General features: G+C 54.7%; 3 protein-coding genes across 5 annotated transcripts in view; 2 read left to right on the top strand and 1 right to left on the bottom strand.

Moving 5' to 3' along the window:
• VIPR2 (vasoactive intestinal peptide receptor 2) overlaps nt 1-14,255 on the top strand; it is a 66,493-nt gene extending 52,238 nt beyond the window's left edge. Inside the window, exons 6-13 of one of the 2 annotated variants that reach the window (XM_081244177.1) lie at nt 803-944; nt 5,722-5,872; nt 6,518-6,578; nt 7,517-7,586; nt 8,151-8,242; nt 11,217-11,346; nt 11,425-11,466; nt 12,797-14,255. In XM_081244177.1, the coding sequence (XP_081100303.1) occupies nt 803-944; nt 5,722-5,872; nt 6,518-6,578; nt 7,517-7,586; nt 8,151-8,242; nt 11,217-11,346; nt 11,425-11,466; nt 12,797-12,973 (865 nt within the window). In that variant the 3' untranslated portion in view covers nt 12,974-14,255. Of the gene's footprint in view, nt 1-802; nt 945-5,721; nt 5,873-6,517; nt 6,579-7,516; nt 7,587-8,150; nt 8,243-8,376; nt 9,381-11,216; nt 11,347-11,424; nt 11,467-12,796 lie in introns of those variants that run through there. The other variant, XM_081244178.1, reaches the window with a different exon arrangement.
• NCAPG2 (non-SMC condensin II complex subunit G2) overlaps nt 1-24,543 on the top strand; it is a 278,460-nt gene that overhangs the window by 52,336 nt on the left and 201,581 nt on the right. The window lies entirely within an intron of this gene.
• The window catches only part of DYNC2I1 (dynein 2 intermediate chain 1), a 49,229-nt gene continuing 42,910 nt past the window's right edge, over nt 18,225-24,543 (bottom strand). Inside the window, exons 22-25 of one of the 2 annotated variants that reach the window (XM_081243873.1) lie at nt 22,981-23,080; nt 22,708-22,839; nt 20,816-21,039; nt 18,225-18,841 (exon numbers count right to left, since the gene is read on the bottom strand). In XM_081243873.1, the coding sequence (XP_081099999.1) occupies nt 18,667-18,841; nt 20,816-21,039; nt 22,708-22,839; nt 22,981-23,080 (631 nt within the window). In that variant the 3' untranslated portion in view covers nt 18,225-18,666. The remainder of the gene's footprint in view (nt 18,842-20,815; nt 21,040-22,707; nt 22,840-22,980; nt 23,081-24,543) is intronic. The other variant, XM_081243874.1, reaches the window with a different exon arrangement.

The raw sequence follows: 24,543 nt of genomic DNA, 5'->3' as shown, positions 1-24,543 counted from the left end.
CTAGTGGGAGGAAAGTCAGATAAGCTTCTCTTCGTAGCCACAGGTGGAAATCTATTTTAGTATACATTTTTTAATGTTCTTCAAAAATTGTAAACTTTACTAAAACCTAAAGAGTTAATGTTTAACAACGTTGGAAGTGCATCTGTGTGGAACAGCTTGTTTCTTAAAGACTCCAAACAATTAAAAGTCAGAGTTAAAGCAAATATCCAATTAAGTCTTCTCCAAAGCAGAATTTAAGTGTTGTAAAATAACTGTAAACAAAATGTTCTGAGCATTTTTTAGAGAAGCAAAATATCACATAAAGTTAAGTTCAGAGACAGGTCCTTTGATGTGGGTCTTGCCGGAAATTTGCTGCAAAGATGGGTGGTCTGCACATCCGTGAAGTGGGGGCATGCCACTGCAGGCTCGACTCAGCATGGCTTTGCTTCATACTTTTATGCTGAAATCCTGTTTCTAGGACTCTGATCTAAGGCGCTAAGTCAGAACTAAGGGAAAAGGTTTATGCACAAAAATATTTATCATAATGCAAAGCTGTTAAACATCTTATATATACAATAAGGAATAGTTAAATAAATGATTAACTTCCATAAAAAAGAAGCCTTAAGATTAAAGCCACACAGGCGACTATGAAAGTGTGCCCCAAATCAGTGTTTGATTATCTATCTCCTCCCCCTTCCCATCCCCCTCCAATTCCCCTCCAATTCCCCTCTGTCCCCATCCACGCCTCCCCCCCTTCCCCATCACCCCCTCCCCGCCATTCTACTCCCCTCTCCTCTCCCACCACCGCCTCCCCCCTCCGCAGGAAGCTGCATTGCACCAGGAACTACATCCACCTGAACCTGTTCCTCTCCTTCATCCTGCGAGCCATCTCGGTGTTGGTCAAGGACGACGTTCTGTACTCCAGCTCAGGGACTCTACACTGCCCCGACCAGCCGTCCTCCTGGGTAAGGCTGTCCCTGTGGGCGGGGTCCTCTCATGGGGGGCGGGTGCCTGTGTGAACTCCAGCCCCACCGACCTCCCTCCCCACCGCCCATCCCTTTGCTCCATCCCCACTTGGCATCGGGAAGAAGTCCCAGAGCCGGTGGTCCCTGTCAGGGCGCGGGAGCGGGCCTGAGCTCGGAGCAGGCCCACGGTGGCCAGAGACACAGGTGGGCACATGGGCACTGCCCAGTGGGAGGTCACGGCCGGAGTGCTGACCCCAGGCAAAGCCGGCCTCCCATGAGGCCGCTGCCCCGAAGCACCAGCGGCAGCTCGAGCCGGACGATCCTGGCACGGGTGGGCACGCACGACGCCGTTTTCTCCACAAATGTCCGGGATTCTGAGCAGTAGATGCTTCCCCCAACTGCTGGGTGGAAATCACCTGCACGGTGAGTGCGTCCCCGCGGCACCTGCTGGGAGCGCAGTGCACGCCCGTGACCCGCGGGCCCAGCTCTTTGCACGAGGATGAATCACCTTAACTGTTAGTTTCTACAGTGCAGGCTTGGCTTGTGGTGGACATTAGTGGGCCTTTAGGGCATAGTTCAGTTTAGTGCGTTTATATTGAGCTCCTCTGAGATCAAGTCCTTCTACCCAGTCTTCCGACACCCAATCGCACCCTCCACCTGGATTCTACCCATCACCCTAGTCCTGGTCACAGCTCTTCCACACTAGCCGGAGTGCTGTTCTCCACCCGCATCCCAAGCGGATGGATTCATGTGCTGGCACCGTTGCTCTGGACCGAGCAGATTTGAGTCAACGTCGTTTTAACATGGTAAAGGCTTTATCACACTGAAGAACTTCAGCTGCTTCTTAGGTCTGCAGGTGCAATAAATATCAATATACTCCTGGGATAATCTTGACCAGGAGGCATGTGGACTGAATATAATAAAGAAATTAGCAACAAGATCCTCCACCTGGCAAGTCCCAGCCGCAGGTGGAAGTGCGGCCCCTGGGCTCTCGTCCCTAGATCGAGCCTCTGCTGCACAGCTGGGGGTGCACCCGCAGGCCTGGAGCAGGGGTGCCTGGCTGTCCTCCCGCTGAGGAGCCTTCAGTCCCGTCTCTGTGTGTCTCAAAGCTCTGCTCGAAGCAGCCCTCCTTACTCAGCTCTTCATTAAAGGATGTAGTAACCCTGACGGACCCACAGACAGCAGGCCCTTGACCTGGAGCAGTGCTCTCAACTTTCTCCTGCTGTGTAGACGGAGGATCTGGCTGAGGGACAGAGAGCAACGGGGACCTGGGTGTCCCTGCCCTGAGTCCCACCTGCCTAGGGGTAAACTCGGAGGCCCTGGGCTCTGCAGTGAGGCTGAAGCATCTAAACAGGGATGCACCCGGCCCAAAGCTGAATGCTGACAAGGCTGCTGCTTGCTGTCCCGGGTGGGTTGGGGGGAGGCGGAGAGCCAGAAACAAGGGCTGGAGGCTGGGCTGGGGGTCTGCACATTGCAGAGGGTCTTGGGCCCACTGAGCTGCCATGTAGGCCCACAGCCCAGGTCAGAATGGCAGAACAGGCAGGAGAAGGGGAAGTGAGAAGAGCCCATCAACACACACAGGTGCACAAGTGCACACACACGCAGAACACATGCCCACAGAGGTACACAGTCACGCAGAAATGCACAGGCATATGTACGCTCACACAGGCGCACAGACCCAGGCGCACACACACCCTTCAGACTCTGTCCCATCACGAGTTTGGCTCCGTCCCTGGAAAGACGGCTCCAAAGGAAGGGGCTTTGCATGGTGCTGGGGGAGCCCATGTCTTCGAGTGTGGAGCAGCTGTGGACACAGGACGAGTGAAACTGCACACGTGGACATCACCACGGCCATCACCTCTACCACTCGCTGCGCACTGAGGGCTGCAGGCATCAGACCCACAGAGGCACCAAGGCCCATGTCCCCAGCCCTGCAGCTGTCATCTTCACACGTTTAAATAAAATATCATGTTGGCTTGGTCTTAGCCAGCACCTACAGATGCTGTAAGTCTCCCCAGCACTCTAGGGAAATGCCATCTGTCCCCATAGAGCCTGAGAGGACACGTATTTCCAGGTGTGACACCTGATTTTGCCTTTGACAACCCTCGTGGTAGGTGCTGTTTTCTCATCCTTTTCAAGGGGTTGGGCCTCAAAGAAGCCAGTGTCTTTATTGGATCAAAACGTGGACCAGGAGACAGAAACCCTGCCTCCGTCCCCACCAAGGCCAGCCTGCACATGTGTGGGCGCCTCGTTCTCTGCACTTGTTGGTCTGGGTTTGATCTAAACCTGTGGAAACCGTGCTCCAGTCTAGAGAAAATGAGCGACCAGAGGGCCACCTGAAGCCGACCTTCAGGACCCCCCCAGACAATGGAGATCGGCCCCCTGGACATCTGGCTGTGAGCAGTGATGGAAGCTCTGAGACAGGGGATGGGGCTGGCTGAGATCCTGCTGGGGTCTGTGCGGGGCGCTGTCCTGGCCACATGGCCATCGACCTCTCCACGCTAAAGAAGACGAGGTCAGCTGACAGCCCGTCAACCCCCAAAACCTCCTGTCCTCAGAGTGTGTTGATGGTGGATGAGCAACAGGAAAGAAACGCAGACATGGCGTTTTCAACATTTTATCAAGAAAATGGAATTGGAATCATCTTAAACACGCTGTGCCCTCTTTCCTCCTCCAACAGGATATCTTGGAAATCCTCTGAGTCTAGTGGTGTCTCAGGGTCTGCTTTGAATCTACCGTGCAGGTGTGACATAATCTGTGCGACCATCCACTGATAACAGGCACACCCTGTTTTTGTATCTTCTGTTCCCACAAGCATCAGTGTACGTGTATCTTCGTGCACAAGTGCTCTAACCTCGGTCAGGTGGGTCTGGAGAGAGACTGGAGGGACCAAAGGGCACGTGTGTTTAAACTGCAACAAATAGAGCTAGACAGCTTTCCAAAGGAGGAGATGCCACGGGTGCTGCATGTGCAGGGCGTGCCCTCCCGCGCCGGCCAGCAGGGCTCACCACAGATTCCCTCCACCCGTGGGTGTGGAGCTCTTCTTCCTCGACACCCAGCACGCGCCTCTGTCACTGTTCCAACAAGGTCTTGGGTCGCTTCTCCTGTCTCCACAGCAGTGTTGTCATGGGCGTCTTTCCACTTATGGCAGCCCAGCCCCGATGTCCAGTGGGCCGCCTCCACATGCAGATCCCCTCCCCGCCCTCAGTGTCAGTAAACCGTAACCACTTTAGAAAGAGACGGAACCACACTCCACTTAGGCAAGAGAGACCTGGTGCAAGGTAAGGGGCTGGAGCGTCCTGGAGAGGATGGAGCCACTGGGAGTCAAAGCTCCTCACGACCCCGGGGAGCCAGCTTGAGAGGCCGCCGTGCATTTCCTGCAACTCTGTCCACCCCATACACGTATAAGAGTATGTCCACATATATGGAAGTACATACACCCATCCATCCACATACACATATTAGGGGAGGCGGCTGCAAAGGTATAGAAGAAGAATAGAAATAAAAGTACTGTTCTTTTTTACAGCTCACTTATAAAAGCTTAGTGATTTAAAGCCTCAATTTCATGTTTGCTCATGACGTGAAAATACCTGATATGTTTACTTATATGAAGGTCTGAGAGATTAAAAATGCATTTATTTTATGTAATACATAATTTTTCCCTTTCAAAACTCCTGGGGAAATAATTTATTTGGTGGGTTTCTGTTGTGTATTCCTTTATTTTTTCATCTCTTGTTAAGAGTGCAGTGAGGAAGAACAGAGGAGGAAAAGTGGAAGTGAGTGGAGGGTAAGGATGCAGGGAGGAGAGGGGGATGCAGGGAGGAGGGGGGATGCAGGGAGGAGAGGGGATGCAGGGAGGAGGGGGGATGCAGGCAGGAGAGGGGATGCAGGGAGGAGGGGGGATGCAGGGAGGAGAGGGGATGCAGGGAGGAGAGGGGATGCAGGGAGGAGGGGGGATGCAGGCAGGAGAGGGGATGCAGGGAGGAGAGGGGATGCAGGGAGGAGGGGGGATGCAGGCAGGAGAGGGGATGCAGGGAGGAGGGGGGATGCAGGCAGGAGAGGGGGATGCAGGGAGGAGGGGGGATGCAGGCAGGAGAGGGGGATGCAGGGAGGAGGGGGGATGCAGGCAGGAGGGGGGATGCAGGCAGGAGAGGGGGATGCAGGGAGGAGGGGGGATGCAGGGAGGAGGGGGGATGCAGGCAGGAGAGGGGGATGCAGGGAGGAGGGGGGATGCAGGGAGGAGGGGGGATGCAGGCAGGAGAGGGGGATGCAGGGAGGAGGGGGGATGCAGGGAGGAGGGGGGATGCAGGCAGGAGAGGGGGATGCAGGGAGGAGGGGGGATGCAGGGAGGAGGGGGGATGCAGGGAGGAGGGGGGATGCAGGCAGGAGAGGGGGATGCAGGGAGGAGAGGGGATGCAGGGAGGAGGGGGGATGCAGGCAGGAGGGGGGATGCAGGGAGGAGGGGGGATGCAGGGAGGAGAGGGGTCAAGAAGAAGGAGAGGGAGGTCAGCCAAGCGTGCCAGGCCCCACATGGTCACTCTCAAAGTTACATGTCACCCTCAGAGACACTGTGTGCATCTGCCTGGGCCCCATGCTACCTTCCAGCGAGTTCCAGGGCCTCACCTGAACAGGCACACGTCTCCAGGCAGCACCTCTGTGTTGGGTATCCACGCGCCTCGTGCAGCACGGGCTGGCGCTGGGACCCGGAGCGGGCTGCCTGCCCTGAACGTCCTCATACAAACGCAGTGTCCTCTCTCACTCTGTCTGTGGCATCCAGGTGGGCTGCAAGCTGAGCCTGGTCTTCTTCCAGTACTGCATCATGGCCAACTTCTACTGGCTCCTGGTGGAGGGGCTGTACCTCCACACCCTCCTGGTGGCCATCTTCTCCCCCAGCCGGCGCTTTGTGGCCTATCTCCTGATCGGATGGGGTAAGGACTCCCTCCGACAGCCCACTGCCACCCCCAAACCCACCAGGTTCCTGATTCCTGTCTCTGACCTATAAATACAGATGCTTTCAGCTCAGAAAAACGCTGTGCCGCCCCTGTAGGAAGAGCTTTTCTAGAGCCAACAGCTTAGTATTTCTGGGAGCCAGGACCTGATTTAAAACTGCTCTGACTCTCATTCCTGGGGCGAACCCTGATGGTGGGCAAGTCAGAAGGAAGGGGCCTGGGAGGAGAAGAAGCAGGCAGACCATCCCTCATGAGGTCCCACTAACGTGCCCATGAGCAGGGCTCTGCCTTAGCTGCAGGACCCCCACCTTCACAGCGAGGGACTCCCCTTCAGGTCTTTGCCAAGTCTGAACACAGCCTCTCCAGCACGTTGATACCGACACCCAGAAACACAGAGATGCGTTTCAGGACCATGAAGCCTTCAAACACATACTCAGTTATCTTCACTGCTTAGTAAGGCACGAGCATAAGCCTGTATGTATTTATGAAGAGTTTCCACTTAATCTTTTCATCAGAAAGCCCTTGTCCTTGACCATCAGGCTAATGAAAGCTCCCACGTGTGCCCCTGCTGGGCTGGTCCAAGTACCCAGCACGGGGTTGTGGTCACCAGGTGTCTTTCTGCAGGCATCCCCACCGTCTGCACAGGTGCGTGGACTGTGGCCAGGCTCTCACTAGAAGACACAGGGTGAGTGCTATGCCTGTAAAGAGAGATCGAGCAACACTGAGGTCCTGGCATCACTGGTCTTGGGAAACCAGAGAGAAGCTTCGTATCTGGTCAAAGGCAGCCTTTGGACACCGATGGGGAGGACATTGAACTTCATGGGGAGGAACACGGGTTGGAGTGCTTGGAGAAGAGCCAAGGGACAGGTGGGGCTGAGCTGGGCCTGGCAGCGGAGCTGAGGTTGGGGTCAACCAGGCAGAGACGGAGCAGCCAGCCCAGCGAGGAGGCCGGGTTGAGACGGCCAGCTGGGGCGCAGCTCTCTGAGGTAGTGCGGTTGGACCAGGGCCCAGAGCGCTTCTGCTTTGTGTGCACAGTGAGCCAGACCACGGCCCAGACTCAAGCACCAAGAGCTCCCACCCCCGGTGCTGTGCCTCATGCAGGACCCCAGAGTCTACCAGTTGTCCACTACCGGTAACAAACCACCCAAAGCTGGGAGCTCACATAGTCCCAGTTGATTTGGTGTGTTTCTGTCCCTGGAACTTGGGGCAGTTCTCCTGGCCTCAGCCTGGCTCACTCACACGCCACAGGCACCTGCAGGGGCAGCCAGGGCCGTGGGTCTAGACGGCGTATGCTGGGTTCCAAGGACTCCACATCCTGCTGTCAGAACCAGCTAGGATCCAGGACGAGGGTGGGTCTCTGCGCCTGCTGGGAAGGGGTGTGGGTGACGGAGTGAGCCGGAGGCATTTTACAAGCCGCCCACCCCAGCTTCCTGCTGGAGAGAGCACGTGGCAGTCAAGAGGGACCACCTGACCAGCCGCGTGAGTGAGAGGGCTCACGGTCGGGGGGCGCTTTGTTTAGCAAGCCCCCGTGTAAAGGGTGAGTCTGCAGTGTGCTTATCCTCCTGTGCTTGGTTTGTAGATGGAATTGGTGGTAACGTGATTTTCCTTCTCTCTTTTCAACAGTTGCTGGGATACCAATGACCACAGTGTTCCCTGGTGGGTTATACGAACACCAATTTTAATTTCTATTATAGTAAGTCATTTCTGTATTGAAACGCGAGGTGCCTGCCGGGTTGCACACTTGGGCAGAGAGGGAGCCTGCTGTCTGGTACTAAATATAAAGGGCCCGTTCTACTAGGTCTTCTGAGACAAGTACCCTGAGGCTGAGCTCTTGCATGGTGGGCTCGGCCCAGCTTCAGGACGAAGTCTCAGTGAAGCAGAGGGCGAGAAAGAGACAGTCCTCCAGGGGAACCTCGGGGTGTGTGGTGGGGGGTCACAGTCAGGTCCCCCAGGTGTGCAGCCTTAGAGCAGAACTGGATTTCCACCTGCGGATTTCATGTCTCAAAATTAATTTTCTCAGCTCAGCTGCCTCAGCCTGGGGTCGGAACGTATGTGATGCAGCAGAGAGACACTGTCTGGCTCTGACTCGGGGGCGGGGCAGGGAAGTGCAGAACCAGGGGGGCAGGGCCCTGGTGCTTCTGAAACAGCGGTGCCTGGAGCCCCGTTTAGGGCGGGGCTGAGCCACACACATCCCGGCCACACCACCTCCCTTGCAGGGGGACTTCACACACAAACGTGTCATCTCTTTTTTGTGCAGGTCAATTTCATCCTTTTTGTTAGTATTATACGAATTTTACTGCAGAAGTTGACATCCCCAGATGTCGGCGGCAATGACCAGTCACAGTACAAGTGAGTATTTGTTTAGATCCAGCTCTGAGCCACCCTCACCAACCTCAGGCAGCCTGGAAACTGAGTATATGTGTGGAGAGCAGAAAAAGTGGGGTGCGAGGACCCTGCAAATGACCCCAGCTTTTCTCCTTTAGCTGCAGGAGTGTGCTCTTGGCCACTTTACAGGGACCCCTGGAGATGGACTGTCTTGTCCAAGGGCCAGCGTTGCCATGGCAATTATTCAAGCCGTGTTCCTCTCCTTCATTCCAGCGTGGATGTCCTCTAGAGAACAGCTTATTGAAGTGTGCTGCCCACTCTCCTGTTTTGTAATCAGTCTGACTTCTTTCTCCTTGGCCACACGTTTGTATTTTATATTTAGTTCTTTCTTCCCCATCAGACCGCGGGGTCCAGGGGACACACCTCGTGTCGGGCCTTGTACTTAATAATAACTCAGCTGATGTTTGTTGCCTGGATGATAACGTGAAGAAAGTTATCATCATCTCCCTCATGGGAAGAGAAGTAAATCACTCACAGTCATCCAGCTAATTAATAAGGATCTGAGAACTCTGTAAAGGAACTCGAAGATCATATAAATTTCTATCAAGAATGTATAAAGAAAAGATAAAGCCCACAACTCGAGTATAAAGTAAAGCTAGTTTAGTGTGGAGTGGTTGGTCCAGCTGATAGGAGCCTTGGGTTCAGGCAGATTGGGGTTGGAATTGCAGCTACAGAAGCTGCGTGACCCGGGGCGGGTTACCTGACTGCCCCTGCAGGGCGGGCCCCCCTCAGCTGTCTCCTTCCCTCCCCTCCTTTAGACAGCAGGGTGGACCTGGGGAGACAGACAGGTGGTCAGAAGCCCAGTGCTGGGTTATGTACCAGCTGGAGGCCCGGGGGAGGTAACTGCACTGCTCTGCCTTGGTTTCCTCACCTGTGAAGTGGAAATAATACTAATAATTGTCACAAGGTTATGAGGATTAATAGAGGTAATATTCAAAAGACATCTAGTGGCTGGCACCAGTGAGCGTTGCGATAGCGTTTGGGAAACATATACAAACTGTGCCCTGACGTGTGACAGTCTCTGCCCAGCCCACGTTAGAGGTCAGGCCTAGAGATAGGAGTCCACGGCAGACCACAAAGGATAAAGTGGTTTCAGCCAGACCGTCCAGGTAGCATTTTTACTGCTCAGGTGAGAAGCCGGGCTGGTTCCTGGACTCACCCCACGCCTGCAGCTCAGGCTGCCCTGCAAGCTGCACTTGCAGTTTCTGCACGTCTCACTCAGGGCCACGCTGACCTTTCCTTTGGGCTTTTCGGGAGTGATCTTAGAGATGGATGCTTTTATTTTGGAAACAAAATAAAGTGGGGATGATAGAATCTGTCCTTTTTCCAGGATAACAAAAAGGCAGAGCACATCTTTTCTGTGTATCTGTCTCGTAACAGGAGTGGCAGATCTCCAGGCACAGGGCCCCAGGGGTCCAGCTTCTAAATCCCTTTTCTAGAGACTAGCACAACAGCAAATTCCAGATGGATCAATAATGAGAATCCAGGCAGGTTCTCTCTAACGTTTAACTAAAGGGCAGCTCCCTGCAGAATCCCAGCCTTCACTCACTGGGCTGACAGAGACCCGAGGTGGTGAAGGCAGCAAGTGCACCGTGGGTGTTGCAAAGTCAAATGTTCAAAGCTGCACGTGGCGGCGGCTGGGTGGTCAGTGAGGCCTTCCCTGCCCACCAAGGCCCAGGACATGCTCACATCTGGTGCAGAGCGGCTGGGATTCAGAGTTTGTGCAGATCGCCCAGTACAGAGGAAATCTTGTTGTAAATGCTGCAGTGCCTCAAAAATATGTAAAGCAAATGGTGACTCTTTTCCAAGCGTGGGCTGGGGTCCACCAAGCAGAGGAGGTGGGGGAGGAGCACGGAGGCGCCTCCCGCCTCAGTTCCCACAGCTCAGAGTTGCCAGGATGAGGCGGGTCGTTGGAGCGGCTGCTGGTTGCTGGGATCACCCAGGGGCCTGGACATGCACACGTACCACCTGGGGGCCCCTGCATTCCTGACCAGCCCCCTGGTGATCCCAGAGCTCCTGATCCTCAGAACATGTTGGGCTTGCTACATCGAATATGGCCAGGTTGAGTCACCTGGGAAGATGCTGGGCCACCTGCAGAGACCTGATTTAATTGGATGAGGGGCAGCCTGGACTTGAAGAGGTTGAAAAGCCCCCCAGATGATTCTCATGTGCAGCCGTGAGAGTCAGAAGTGGCTTATAGAAGTGGTCCTCAAAGTGAGGTTCCAGACAGCAGCCTCAGCATCTCTGGGCACCTGATAGAAGAGCAAATTCTCAGGTCTGCGTTTTAACATGACCTCCAGGTGGTTCTGGTGCAGGTGGGGCCTGAGAAGCCCTGAGTTAAAAGAATGTGATCTGTACCTGCTAGGGGAGCGGGAGGGGCTTCAAAGGCGGGGAGGGGGGATTGAGGTCAGCTATTTTATTTTCAACACCAATGCAGTGAGAAGAAAATCTGCTCTTTGATTAGGGAGGGTAAGAGCTCTTTGATAGGCAGAGAAATTAGATCTGGTCCAGGTTCCCCGATTCCTCAGACTCTGTGCGATCCAGAGCAGGGTCGCCTGCCAGGACCTATAAACAGCCGTCTGTGGGAACACTTTCTGTCACGCTTGTGCTCAGGGGGCCACCCCAGCTGCGTCTGCTCTTTTGATCTGAAAGTCAAACTTGCCCCCATCCTCCAAAGGCTGGGGATGGGTCTCTGCTATTAAAACCAGTGGCACACGGGGCCGTCAGACCTGCTCAAACCAATGTCATCCTTGGCAAACTCGTCAGGATTTCTTGTAAGAGCTTTGCTGCTTTATGAGGCAAAGTGGTGGTCATCATCGCGTTTGCACGCTCTGCCCATAACGGGGTGGGGTGGTATTAAAGTCAGGGGGGCCCTGGGCTGGCCAGCAAGTGACCATCGGGTCACCGCGGGAGCTCAGGCCCTTCCTCTGCGGTGCAGGAGGCTCACCAAGTCCACCCTGCTGCTCATCCCCCTCTTTGGAGTCCACTACATGGTGTTTGCCGTGCTTCCCATCGGGATCTCCTCCAAATACCAGATACTGTTCGAACTGTGCATCGGATCCTTCCAGGTGCGTGGGAAGGGGCTGGGCGTCCCGGGGAGGGGTGCGTGTGAGTGAGCTCTGACCCACCACCCTTCTCGCTTGCAGGGCCTGGTGGTGGCGGTCCTCTACTGCTTTCTGAACAGCGAAGTAAGTCCTTTGACCTCCTCGGGAAGCACAGGTTCTCGGCTTGTGAGGGAGTCCCTGAAACGCCCCTGAAACCCCTGGGGAGGGCCCGCCCTGCTGTGGGGTCAGTGCCGTTGCCCGGCGCCCGCGGCGCTCCGCTCCGTCTTCCCGCACACCTCGGCCGCCCCCGCCGACCCGCAGCGTCCTAGAGCCTGTGCGCCTGCGAGCGCCCGGCCAGCCCCGCCCCCCGGCGCCCAAGCCCCGCCCGCCCGCTGCTTTGCCTCCGCCGCGCCCCGCATACCCTCGCCTCACCTGGGCGGTGGCTGCCTCTCCAGCGGCTCGCCCGGCGCCCGCGGCGCTCGGCTCCGTCTTCCCGCACACCTCGACCGCCCCCGCCGACCCGCAGCGTCCCAGAGCCAGTCCGCCTGTGAGCGCCCGGCCAGCCCCGCCTCCCCTGGCGGCCGCGCCCCGCTTACCCTCGCCTCACCTGGGCGGCGGCTGCCTCTCCAGCGGCTCGCCCGGCGCCTCGCGCGTTTTCCTTGTCGCCCCGCGCGGTCCTCAGGGTCCCCTCCCTCCATCGCTTTCCTCGCCTCTTTCGGGGCTGCCAAGCGGGAGCGCCAGCCAGCATCGGCGGCGGGAGTAGCAGGAAACTCCCAGCCGAGGAAAAGCGCCGGCTCCGCTCTGTAAACGTTTCCCGTCCCTAAGCAGCAGCTCCGGACCGAGGGCGGCGCGGAGGCGGGCAGGGGACGCCTGGCTCCCAGCCGGCCCCGCCCCCTGCGCCGGGGCGTCCCAGGTCCCCCGTCCGGGCCCCACCCCGGCTGTGTCCAGCCCTCTCCGCTCCCCAGGAGGTGCGGCTTCCCCAGGCCGAGCCGGCGTCTGCTGCGTGCTCCGTGCCTCCCTGTCCCGTGTCGTCTGAGCGACTCCTGCACCTCCCCCGACTCGTTCTTTCCGGAACCCCTGACACCCCCCCACCGGGAGCCGGGGAGCAGAACCAGGACTGTAGGGCAAAGCGCCGGGGTCCCGGCTTCCACGGGAGGTCTTTTCTGGAAAGCCGAATTAGCCCTCTCGGGTTCTGGGTGTAGCAGCCGCTGCCTCTGGATTGAAGCCTTGGGCTCCGTAGTCTGACAACCTTTCTCTTGGTCCCGCGTCTGGTCCCGCCCGCATCCTTCTCCGCCTCTTCATTCCCAGGCCCGTCTGTCCCCGCCCCGCGCCCATGGATATCACACCCTCCACACCCAGTAAAGGGCCGAAGGGGAAGCGCTCATCCACGGGCATTCGCTCTAGGGGGAAGCTGGGGTCTCGGTTCCGGCTTGCCCGACCGCCTGAGCTCCGCCTGCTCTCGCCCCCGCCCCAGGTGCAGAGCGAGCTGAGGAGGATGTGGCGGCGGACTCTGTGCCCCAGCCGGCCCTCCGGCCGGGACTGCAGGCTGCACAGCTGGTCCATCTCGAGGAACGGCTCGGAGGGCACCCTGCAGGCCCCCCGCGGCTCCCGCGCCCTGTCCTTCCTGCAGACAGAGACCTCGGTCATCTAGAGGTGCCACCACACCGCAGCCCGAGCCCCCAGCCAGGAGTGCCTGGGGTGAATCAGCTCGGACCTACTGGAGCTGGGCTTGGCTTATCCCACCCATGGAACCGGCTTACCTTGTAACCGCCCGGGGTTTAAATCTAACGATTGTTACACTCCAGCATTTAGGTAGTTTTGTTCTTTATGTTGTTTGGCCGTGCAGACAGACCCATTTTCAAAGAGACCAGGAAAGATCAAGGTGGCAGTAGCCCAGGACTTGGGTCCAGCGACTGTGGAAGAAAACGCGGGATTTTCTGATCTCAGTGCTTGTTCTCAGGGGGCACAGGCCTGAGCTGGGATGCTGGCCCTGAGTGACATGGTCACCCTTCCTCTGCATGACCTGCATCGCCGGCCTCAGCCCCCAGGTCCCACAGGGCAGCCCCTTGTGTGCAGGACACACAGGCGCCCGCTGAAGACTTCCGTGGAACCCTCCCGCAAGCCCAGGTGGGCCCCACCTGCCCCAGTCCTGCGCACACCGCCATCCGGGCTCTTCTTTCTCTGCCGCTGCACTCGGTTCTCCAACCCCTTTGTGATACTGGTCCCCTTTAACAATGAGGCCACAGAGTCTTCGTCCTGACGCATCACAGACCTGAGCGCAGGTGCCAGCTATCGGGATGACTGGCTCCAGGGAGCGGGGCCTGGCAGGCAGGGCCGGGCTGAGGAGGACGTCCAGGAACGGGGGGGTGGGCGCCGCGAGGCCGTCGCCTTGCAGCGTCCCTCTGGGGTGTGCACCCAGGCCCCTTGTGAGAGGAGCCTGGTCAATGAGTGGCAGCGTCCACCCGGAGACCCCGGGGAACCCGGCTCCCCAGCTCAGACGATTTGCTGCGACCAGATCTGCACGACCAACTGAAGAGCCAGCTCCCAGGGTGCCCGGGGCCATCGGTGGAGCGCGGGCGTCAGATGTGCACCTGCACGTCCCTCAGCTGCTGGGAGCCAAGGCCGCGGGCCTGGAACTGGGCGGTCTGGCCTGACTGACAGCAGAGGGGAGAGTGAATACCACTCACTGTTAGCAGAGGAGGGGGTGACCAAATAAAATGTTGTAAACGTGTGTGGAATATCCCCAAGCTGCCATGTGTGACCGCTTGAGTAAAACACATTTCGTGTCTGTTCGCTGGGTGACTCTGACCAGCAAATGCTGAGGCCCCAGGACCTCAAACTGAGGACATTTGGAGGAAATCCTCCCGTGTCTAAGGCGGAGCCTGGATGGCTTATGGGGTGGGGAGAGGGGCACGTGGCAGCTTGCGGCCTTTGGAAGCAGCCACCTTCCCCAGGGTACTTAGCCACCTGCCTGGACGTGCTCCTTGCAGCATCTGGTCAGCGGTGGGGGTGATGCACGGGGCGCCCAGCAGCCCTGCAAGGGTGGGGGGCACCTGCGGCTCCCAACACACCCACCCCACAGCTCCACAGAACCTGAGAACCTGCTAACTAAGGCCAGGGCTGAGCACATGTGTGCTCGCATATGTGCACGTATGTGTGTGTACCTTCTGTGAGCTAACCCCTAACTGCATTTGTGCCACAGACAGATAAAATCTATTTCTAATAAACTACATGTTCAACCAAACTGCTTCATTCCAAGAGAATACCGCACACTGCTGAAAGTCAAATTCTCCAGAAGCTGACTTAGAAATGAGCAGACGGACCAGCCTCTGGTAAGTTTCTGAGAGCCCCAGGCGCCAGGTGATGGTACGTTGTCAGCTGTCCACTGGTGGAAAGAGCTTCATGAGAATTTGCTTAAGGTCGGAATGCGTTGCATTCACAAGGAAGGGAAGTGAATACGTGATGTCGGAACGGGCGTGTGCCCAGGAGCCGCGCTATAGATGGAAATAACGAGCACCTTCCTTTCTTAGCAAGAATGGCGTTTTTTCAATGGTGGTTTTTTTCAGGTTTTCAGGTTAGAAAATCATACAGAGGAGTTACCAAACCTCAGATATTATATCCAGATATTACCCAGAAAGTGAAAAAGCTCTGAATTTCGTCCTCCATCTGGCTCTTACTGCTTGAGAAGTAAATATCAAGAGTGAATGATCTTGTTCCCAATAGTTTCCTCTACGTCTATGCAAACCTCTCTCCCTCCCTCCCTGCTGCTCTTTCTTCTTTTTCTTCGTGGAAATTAGGTCATATTGTATAGGAGTTTCTGCAACTTGCTTTTTTAGTTAAGACAGGCTGTGTGGATCTTGCCTGTCTGCACACAGATGTGCTTTACTTGTAACAGCTGCATGATGTTCCATGGCACGGACGCTCTTGGTTTATTCCACACCTCCTGTTGATGAATGTTTGAGCACTTCTGCATGTGCTGGAGCATCCCCACAGAACAACGTCCCAGAAGTGGGAATGGGTTCCGGGCCTGCACATTTGGCTCTGGGCGGGTACGGCCCTGGAAGAGGTGGCCTCAGTGCCCCTCTCACCAAGCTGCGGTAGACACCAGCATCACTGGGCTTCCCATCTCTCTTCACCCCAATCTGCTGTCTTTAGTCTTGGGGACAGTGAGTGTCTCTTCTTTACAGAAAGCTTTCTCTTTAGTTCTGAGCCTCAGCCTGACCCACGGACGTAGACGTCAGGTAGCCAGGCCCCTGCTCCTCCAGTCGGCTGCCCCACCTGAATGCAGGTCCTGCTGAAAGTTTACAGATTAACTTTCTTATTCGTGGAAATGGGGACAAGACTCCGCAGAGGTCGTGGGCGGTGTGTCATCGCCATCTGTTTGCATCGCCAACCACCGGGCCCTGTAAGAGGCCCTGCTTAGCTTGGGGACGTCACAAAGGATTTAGGGCATCACGTACCGAAGAGTGTTCTTTGGAAGATGGAGAGAAAAGGGCCTGTCACTTCCATTATCTTCTCTAAAGGTTTAATGAGGAAAGTGGAGCAGGCACAGGCGGTGGGGGCCCCCACTTGTGACAGCAGGCCCCACCTCCCCCTGCCCAGGGGCACCCCTGACTGAGCCCTGGATAGCAGGCCTCAGCGCCAACAGTGACCCCAGAGCTGTCACTGGGATCTTGGTTAAAGCTACTTATATTCATTATATTCAACCCCTGACGCTGAAGGACCAACAGGGGGAAATAAACTATTGGAATATAATTACAAAATAATGAGGCCAAGTAGCACCAATCTCTCCTTTGGAGATTTAGGACTTTACAAATCCTTATATGCTGAATGCTATAGATAGCAAAGTATAAGAAGCGGCAAGTGAACTCAATACACCTGAAAAAACACAAGCTTTCCTGGTTTTAATCATTATAATCATGAATCTAGAATATGCAAAATTTGTGATTTTCAAGTCATAACAAAAATAATTACAATTCATTCAGATTTAAAGGCACACAATATACTAAAACCCCGTCATAAGGTGACTCATCACTGCAGACTTTCACAGGCATGGGCACGTGTGTTCTCCCAAACCTGTCAGCCTGCTGTGAAGACCCGAGTACCATCTGTTCTTGGCTCTGTAGGAGCCCCATCTCTGTAAGTTTACTCCCAGTCTCTGTGCGCGCATGAAATACACTCATGAATGCTGGACTAGGCGTTTCCGGAAGCAGCCCCGGCCACCTCCCTGGGGCCTTTGGAAGGGGTTTTGGCTGGCTTCCCTCCTGCCCCCCCGCCCCCCAAGAGAGTCCTTCCTTGTCAGACAGGCTTAAGGCTGGGGGATGGAGAAGCTGAAGGAAGAGGAGGCGGGTGGAGAGCGTTTACTCTTGGGGGGACGATGGGGCAACTTAACAGAGCAGCGCTGCAGACTGCACGTCCCTGCGCAGAGCAGGGGTGGAGGGAAAGGGAGCTCGGGAGTTACCGAACCCACCAGGCGCCCGCTTGTACAGAAAGTAGAGAGGGGGCTTCCCTGGTGGCGCAGTGGTTGAGAGTCCGCCTGCCGATGCAGGCCCGGTCCGGGAGGATCCCACATGCCGCGGAGCGGCTGGGCCCGTGAGCCATGGCCGCTGAGCCTGCACTTCCGGAGCCTGTGCTCCGCAACGGGAGAGGCCACAACAGTGAGAGGCCTGCGTACCGCAAAAAAAAAAAAAAAAAACAAACGGTAATATCTCATTTTATAATTTTAAGATGGTACCATCATATTTAAGAGAATTCTTCTATTCTAACCACTGTACATAAATTAAATAATCCCGATGGATTTAGAGGTTCTGGTCAGTTCAGCTCAGCCCAGTGGAGCTGGCCTTGCGGGAGGCTGCTGCTGACCCGGGCAGTCGAGCGGACTCCGGGGCTCCGGGGCGGGTCCCGTGTGGTGGTGCGCGCTACCAGGTCCAGGTCTCTGGGGGGAAAGGGGAGCGGGGAGCTGGATGCGGGGCTGGGGAGCGTCGCCTGCACGGGGGTCGCCCTCTCTGGCCTCTGCTTTGCACTGTTCACTTCCACCCGTTTCAGACTCTGTTGGTTCCCGGGGAATTGACACGACACGACACGACAGTCTCATTTGCTGTTTCCCGGGACCGGTCGCGCGGAAGGAGCAAAGGCCTCGGCGGGCGAGCCGCGTGTCCCGAGGACGGAGCCCATACCTGGGTGGAGGGGACCCTGGACTGGACCCGCGAGAAACCCCCGGGGAGCCGCTGGGGTGGGGGGCTGCCGTGAGGGGCTCCCAAGAAAGTCACCCACAGGAGGCACCCACTGGACGCCGTCCAGGTGAGCGCCCGGACCCCCGACACCGCCCGACCCCTCTTCCCCCCGCGGCACTGGACACGAGGCGTGCCGGGCGCCGGGCTCCAGTGGCGCAGGAGGCGAGCACAGGGGGCCCGCGTGGACCCCACGGTGGGCGGTCAGGGCCCAACGCCTCCCAGCCCGCAGGTCGCGTTGCCCGGTCCTGGTCCTCGGCGGGATCTGGGCAGCGCCGCAGTTCTGAGGTGTAGGCAGGGCGCAGCGTCCTAACAGGACGATGCGAAGTTCAGGGCTTCATGAGAAACTCGGTGAACAGCGCCGGGTGCTGGCCTGCTGAGGGCGCCCCAGGCCCTGGGAGACTGACCTCTGCCTGGTCCCAGTTCTGGGGTGAAACCGTCCCATCGCTGGCGAAGCAGCAGCCACATGTGGCCCAGAGAGAACAAACCTGCCCCACTGAACGCTCACCTGTCACTGTGTCAGTGACACTGGGTGTAGGCAAAGGCCATCACCCCAGAATTCTCCTGCCCTTAAGTCCCTATAACTGTACAATGAAGAGAATTCATATATTTGCATCATCTTTAGACAAAACTAATTTTTAATAATAAAGCATAGTGCAAATGTGTCTGAACAGACATCCCAACATTACCAGCAGAAGTCCAACAAAGTATTAAAGAAACACAGGTGGGAGGTCATTTCAGCAGTCAGTCCTTTAATTTAAACCTGTGAATATGTCATTTTACGTATGACTAAGAAAACTGTTCATTAAATACATCTTTATTTGGATTGTTTAAAAACCTAGTAATAAATGTTACAATATTTTAGAGCTGCTCTGAAAATCAGTAGAAATATTCTTGGAAAAGAGCATCCTACCTGGCTCTCTGTTGCCTTTGAAGTTCAGTATACACTAAAATGTCTGCTGTTTCCATTCAAAATTAGTAATTTATTTATGGCATATTGAAGTGACATTCTTGAAAAATGAATTCTGGCCACACGCCTTCTATCTACACGAATGTACACCCATCAGCTGTAACATCGGGGTCACCGCACGGCTTCCTCGCGGTGTCCCACCACTTACAGGGCTTCCCGCAGCAGCAGCCGCAGCCTCTGCAGCTCGTCGCCCACCGGGGCCACCCACTCCCGCCGCAGGTACTGGACGTCCACGTCGCCTGAGGCTTTGGCCAGCACCAGGGCCAGGAAGCCACTGCGGGTCTTCTCTGCTTCACCCACGACAGTCATGGCCACCAGCCTGAAATCGAGAAGCACACGCTGTGTGATCCTGAGTCTCCCAATTACCCACCTTCCCAGGGGGAAGCAGGAGGAAGAGAAATGCTGAAAGCATAGGAGGTTAGAGCTCCTTGACATCAGCCTGGGGATGATTTTTTGGATCTGACTCCAAAAGCAAAGGCAACAGAAGCAAACAGGTGGGACTACGAAGCAGCTTCTGCACAGCAAAATAAACCAGAAACAAATGAAAGGGCAACCTACAGAATGGGAGAAAATATTTGCCAATCATACACCTGTTAGGGGGTTAATAACCAAAACATAAAGATCTCATACAACTCAATAGCAAAAAAAACAAGCAATCCAATTACAAAATGGGCAGAAGATCTAAATAAAAATTTTTCCAAAGAAGACACACAGATGGCCAACAGACAAGTGAAAAGATGCTCAACATCATTAATCACCAGGGAAATGCAAAGCAAAACCACAAGGAGCTATATCACCTCACACCTGTGTGAATGGCCATCATTAAAAAGATAAGAAATAACAAATGCTGGAGAGGGTGTGGAGAAAAGGGAGCCCTCCTGCACTGCTGGTGGGAATGTGAATTGGTGCAGACACAGTGGAGAACAGTGTGGAGGTTTCTCAAGAATTAAAAATAGAGCCACCATACAATCCAGCAATTCCACTCCTGGGTATTTATCCAAAGAAAATGAAGCCACTATCTCAAAGAGATATCTGCACTCCCATGTCCACTGCAGCATTATTCACAAGAGCCAAGACATGGAAACAACCTAAGTGTCCATCAAGGGATGAATGGATAAAGAATATGTTATATATATATGTGTGTGTATGTGTGTGTGTGTGTGTGTGTATATATATATATATATATATATATATATATATCTCCATATACATGTGGAATATTATTCAGCCATAAAAAAGGAAATCCATTTGTGACAACATGGATGGACCCTGAGGGCATTATGCTAAGCGAAATAAGTTAGACAGAGAAGGACAAACACTGTGTGATCTCACTTCTGTGTGAAACCCCACCTCTACCCTGCACACACACACACACACACAAAACAGGCTCACAGACAGAGAACAGACTGGTGGTTGCCAAAGGAAGGGGGGTGGGGTGTGGACCAAACGGGCGAAGGGGTACAAGCTTCCAGTTATAAAATGAACAAGCCATGGGACGTAGTGTACACATGGCAACTATGGTTAATAACACTGTGTGGCATATTTGAAAGTTGATGAGAGTAAATATTAAAAGTTCTCATCACAAGACAAAACTTCTGGAACTATGTAGGGTGACAGACGTATCATAACACAATATATGGGCTTCCCTGGTGGCGCAGTGGTTGAGAATCTGCCTGCCAATGCAGGGGACATGGGTTCGAGCCCTGATCTGGAAAGATCCCACATGTCGTGGAGCAACTAGGCCTGTGAGCCACAACTACTGAGCCTGCGTGTCTGGAGCCTGTGCTCCGCAACAAGAGAGGCCATGATAGTGAGAGGCCCGTGCACCGCCATGAAGAGTGGCCCCCACTTGCCGCAACTAGAGAAAGCTCTCACACAGAAACGAAGACCCAACACTGCCCAAAATAAATAAATAATTAAGACCACATATTAATAAATAAAATCTTAAAAAAAAGACAATATATACAAACTTCGCATCATTATGTTGTGCACCTGAAACCAATATGTTTTACATCAATTATACCTCAATATAAATAAGTAAATAAACGATAGATAACATAATTCTTTGATCCTTAGACTATTTTGGACTAAATATGAAACAAACACACTTTAAAGTGGTTTTTTAAGATGTTACTCAAATATATAAATATAAAACTAATATTTAAATTTAAATATAAATAACCATACTTTAAAGTGTGGTGACCTTATACATAAATTAAGCAACAAAGACCATCAGTGATGCTTCTGCAAAAAGTCACCGAGGAGGGCTCATCCTGAGTTTCATCAGACTTACCTGTCTGGATAGACGGGCTGTTTGGCGACAGGACCCAAATCGCTCTCCAGGAGGTCCCAAATATACACACAGGATGTGTCGTCCTGGACCAGGAACACAGCCGGTCTCGTCGAGGACCACTGCAGGCCAATGACGGCGCGGCCGTGGGTGCTCTTGTCCCACTGCAGGAGCGGGTGCTCGGCCGTCAGCTGGTGCAGCCTGATGCTCCCGTCAGAACAGCCGGCCTGGGGGAGGCGGGGAAACCTTATCACAGTTCTTTTCCCTTTTTTACTCAAGCTCAGTAGCCAAGGAAAATTTTCAGGACATCAGCTTTTTTTGTTGTACAGCAAAAATATTTGGTTTATATTTTGTTTTCCGAACATAAAATTGTAACATTATATCTTGTCCTCACAAATCACAAAGGTGAGCGTTTGGAGATTCTGATACACTTTGTACCCCCTGCCCCTCCCCAAAAGGGCTAATGATGGGTTAATTCAGTGAACATATAAATAGGTGTTTATTTTTAACAAAGCTGAATATTGCTGACTCAAGCATAGGACATTAAGATGGGTAAGACTGACGTCTTTTCTAAAACAATCACATACGTTTGCACATATAATACGGCTTTACATTCCTTTTGGATTGAAATTTCCATAAAACAAAACTCAGCTGGCCTAGTAAAAAACTAAATTTTTAGCCTAGGAAAAGGAAACTTAATTCCTTTTTACTCAATATATTTAATTCTTCACATATTTAATCTTTCAAAAAAAGCAGAGGCAAGATATAGCAATCACGAAAGCTTCTAAAGTAAATGAATAGATTTATGCATAATAGAGCCAGGTGTCCACTGTCGGGAGGGTGGAGGGGACCCTGGGCCAGCCAGGGAATAGGGTGTGTGTGCGACGCCGGGTGGGTGGTGCATAGATGGAGACCAGAGGAGATCTCGATGTCGTGTCCTGTACACAAGCACTTCTGACTGCCCAGGTCTTGGTTTCTAGGTAATTTTCTCCTAACAGGAGCCAGGACTCCTTGGAGTAATGGCTGATCCCGAGGGTTCCTGTGCCAGAAAGCAAAGAGGGGCTCCCGGAATGATGTCAGAACCACCTCCAGGGACCCCTTCCCCCGGGGGGACCATCTGAGCAGCGGAAAAAATGCAGGCAGCGAATCTGAGATGCACTGAAGACAATGAAAAGCCTCGTGTCCACGTTTAGATGAGAAATACACACGGAAGAAAGGCAGTCTTCTGACCAGCGACAGCTCCCATGGAATTAACGACAGGGTGACAGAACCCGCCTGGTGGCCGACACGGTGGGTGAGAAACAGCAGCAGCTCAGGGTCTGTGCGTCTTCCACCAGGCCCTGGCTGATCAGACAGGGAAGGAGGGGCCCCACGGTCAGGAAAGGCCTGCATCTAATTGTGAGGAGACGTCCCCAGACTCCACAGGGGACGTCCAGGTCCTCTGTGCGATGCTGAGGCCGGTCCCAGTGAAGGCGGTGAGCAGCCACAGTGACTGAACGGGACGCGTGACCTGGGCCACGACGCTGCTCACAAAGGACAGTCGGGACAGTCGTGGGCTTGCACTCAGACCTGCAGAGAGCAGGACTGACTGGGGCTGGCCTGGGCTACAGAAGACCAACACCCAGCCCCTGGGGTGGAGCGTCCTGGCCACGGCAAGTGTGTCACTGCATGCTCAGGATGGTGGGGGGGCGAGGGGGAACGCTCTGTGCCGTCCTTGTAACTTTTCTACAAGTCGAAAATGACGTCAGAATAAAACGTCTGAAGATCCAGACAACAGCCTCATGGAATGAGCTGTGCTGAGCACACGGATGGGACTTCAGGAGACCAGACCCGAGTGCTGTAGACCCCAGCAGACGCTGCAAAAGAATCGGTGCTTAAAAAACAGGCATTCTTACCAGGAATACTGGTTCTCCAAACGGTGAAAAGTCAATCACGTTCACCTTCACCGGCCTCACGCCCTGCTGCTGGGGCCTGAACAACCTGGGAGAGACTCTCACGTCTTGTCTGGTGCCATGGCTGATGAGGCCCTGGAAGGGAGAGGAAGGAGGGAACCAGGCAGGGTAAAGCTCTTATTCTTGAAACAATTTAATCAACATTCTGATTAAAGCAAACAGTAAGTTTATCTCCAACAAAAATACTTACAGAATGAAATTTAGACCATTACTCACCATGTCTGTGCCAACAACAAAGCGATTAGGGTCTGAAGGCAGAAATTTAACGTTCAGTGTTTGTGTGGACCCCCAAAATTCATAACCTTTATGGGAAAGTCTGGAAAACAGCAAAGATGAACAGATGGGCAGTCTTGAAACTGTCAGGGCGGAGGCGACACTTAACACCGTCACCTGCCATCTGCCACTGGACGCGCTTCTAGTTCCTTTTCCCTTCGGTTACCATGCTCTGGACAGTTCCTTCAGCCCATCCTCTTGCTCACTCATTCTTTCTTCTACTGTCTAATCCACTCTTTCATTCACAGACTTAAATTTCAGAGACAACAGCTCCATTTCGAGAAATGTCTTTCTGATCGCACAATCTTCTCTCGTACCCTGGTGGGTGTCCCTCACACGGCAGCGTCCGTGACCCCCACCATGAGCCTGGCCGTGGACGTGCCCGCCCGCAGGCAGCTGTCCCGGTGCTGACAGCCCCCGGGCACTGGTCTGCCCCACACTCACTCCTCAGCTGTGAACCCCTGACCGCACCCCGACTCGGCTTCTGGGATTCTCCCACTGGAGGGGCAGTGCGACCCAGGGTCCCGGACAGGGGTCAGCTCCAGCTCGCTGCCCAGCAGGCCCGACACGTCCCTGGTCCCCACGGGAGCCAGCTCCCAGCCCCACCACCACCCAAAAGCCTGCAGGCTGACTTCAAGCTCCACCCTTATTCTGGCACTTTCCTCTCTTCTTTAAAAGACTGTATTTAGTGTGTTGTTGGTTTTTTACCTTGCACAGTGTTTGTATTGTAACAACCAGGGCCCAGGGCTGCTCCTGCCACGCTGCCCCGGTCCCGGGTCGGGGATCTGGCCCCTCAGTCACTCCCCTCTCTTACCTCCGGCCGAGATCCCCGCCTCGGGGCCCGCTGCCCTGGTCACCTCCATGCTGAGTCGACCAGGTCCCGCCCTTCCCACCCCCAGGCCCCCTCTTCCCTCCTGGTCCTCAGCTGCATGGTGCCCCTCAGCTGAGCTGGACACCTGGGCGAGAGGCAGGCTCTCCCCGGTTTCTGGAACCAGCCGGCCACCAGGTGTGCTCAGTCCCACCCCTGACTGAGCCTGGCCCTCCGTCCCCACGAGTGCCGCCTGGTTCAGACTCTCATCTCGGATCTCGATCCACCCCCACGGCAGCTCCTGAAGCTCTCCCCGAGTCCCCTCCTCTGTTCCAAGCTTACACTGTTGCCAAGTTCATGGTTCTAAACCACAAACAAGACACACCCCTCCTTACGCAGAGATCCGAGATGAGTCCCCGACACCCTCGAGAGAACTGTCTGAACCCTCGGCGCAGCAGACCCTCCTGAGGGTCAGGCCACTGACCCTACCCCTCTCCTGACAGCAATCCTACTCGAAGGTCTGAAACCGTCAGCGTCTTCATGCCTCTGGGCTCCCTCTGCCCGGCGCAGGCTCCCTGACTCTCATCCCACCCCCGTCCCATGGCCGTCCCTCCTCCGAGCCCACACTCTGCGGGGCTCCCCCCAGCACTTCACGCGTGTGCCAAGCCACGGGGATGAGGAGACGTGCCACCAGGCCA

The sequence above is a fragment of the Mesoplodon bidens genome (assembly GCF_964165515.1).
Source record: "Mesoplodon bidens genome assembly, chromosome: 9".
In the NCBI taxonomy this organism is placed as follows: domain Eukaryota; kingdom Metazoa; phylum Chordata; class Mammalia; order Artiodactyla; family Ziphiidae; genus Mesoplodon; species Mesoplodon bidens.
This window is presented reverse-complemented; position numbering and strand designations above follow the sequence as displayed.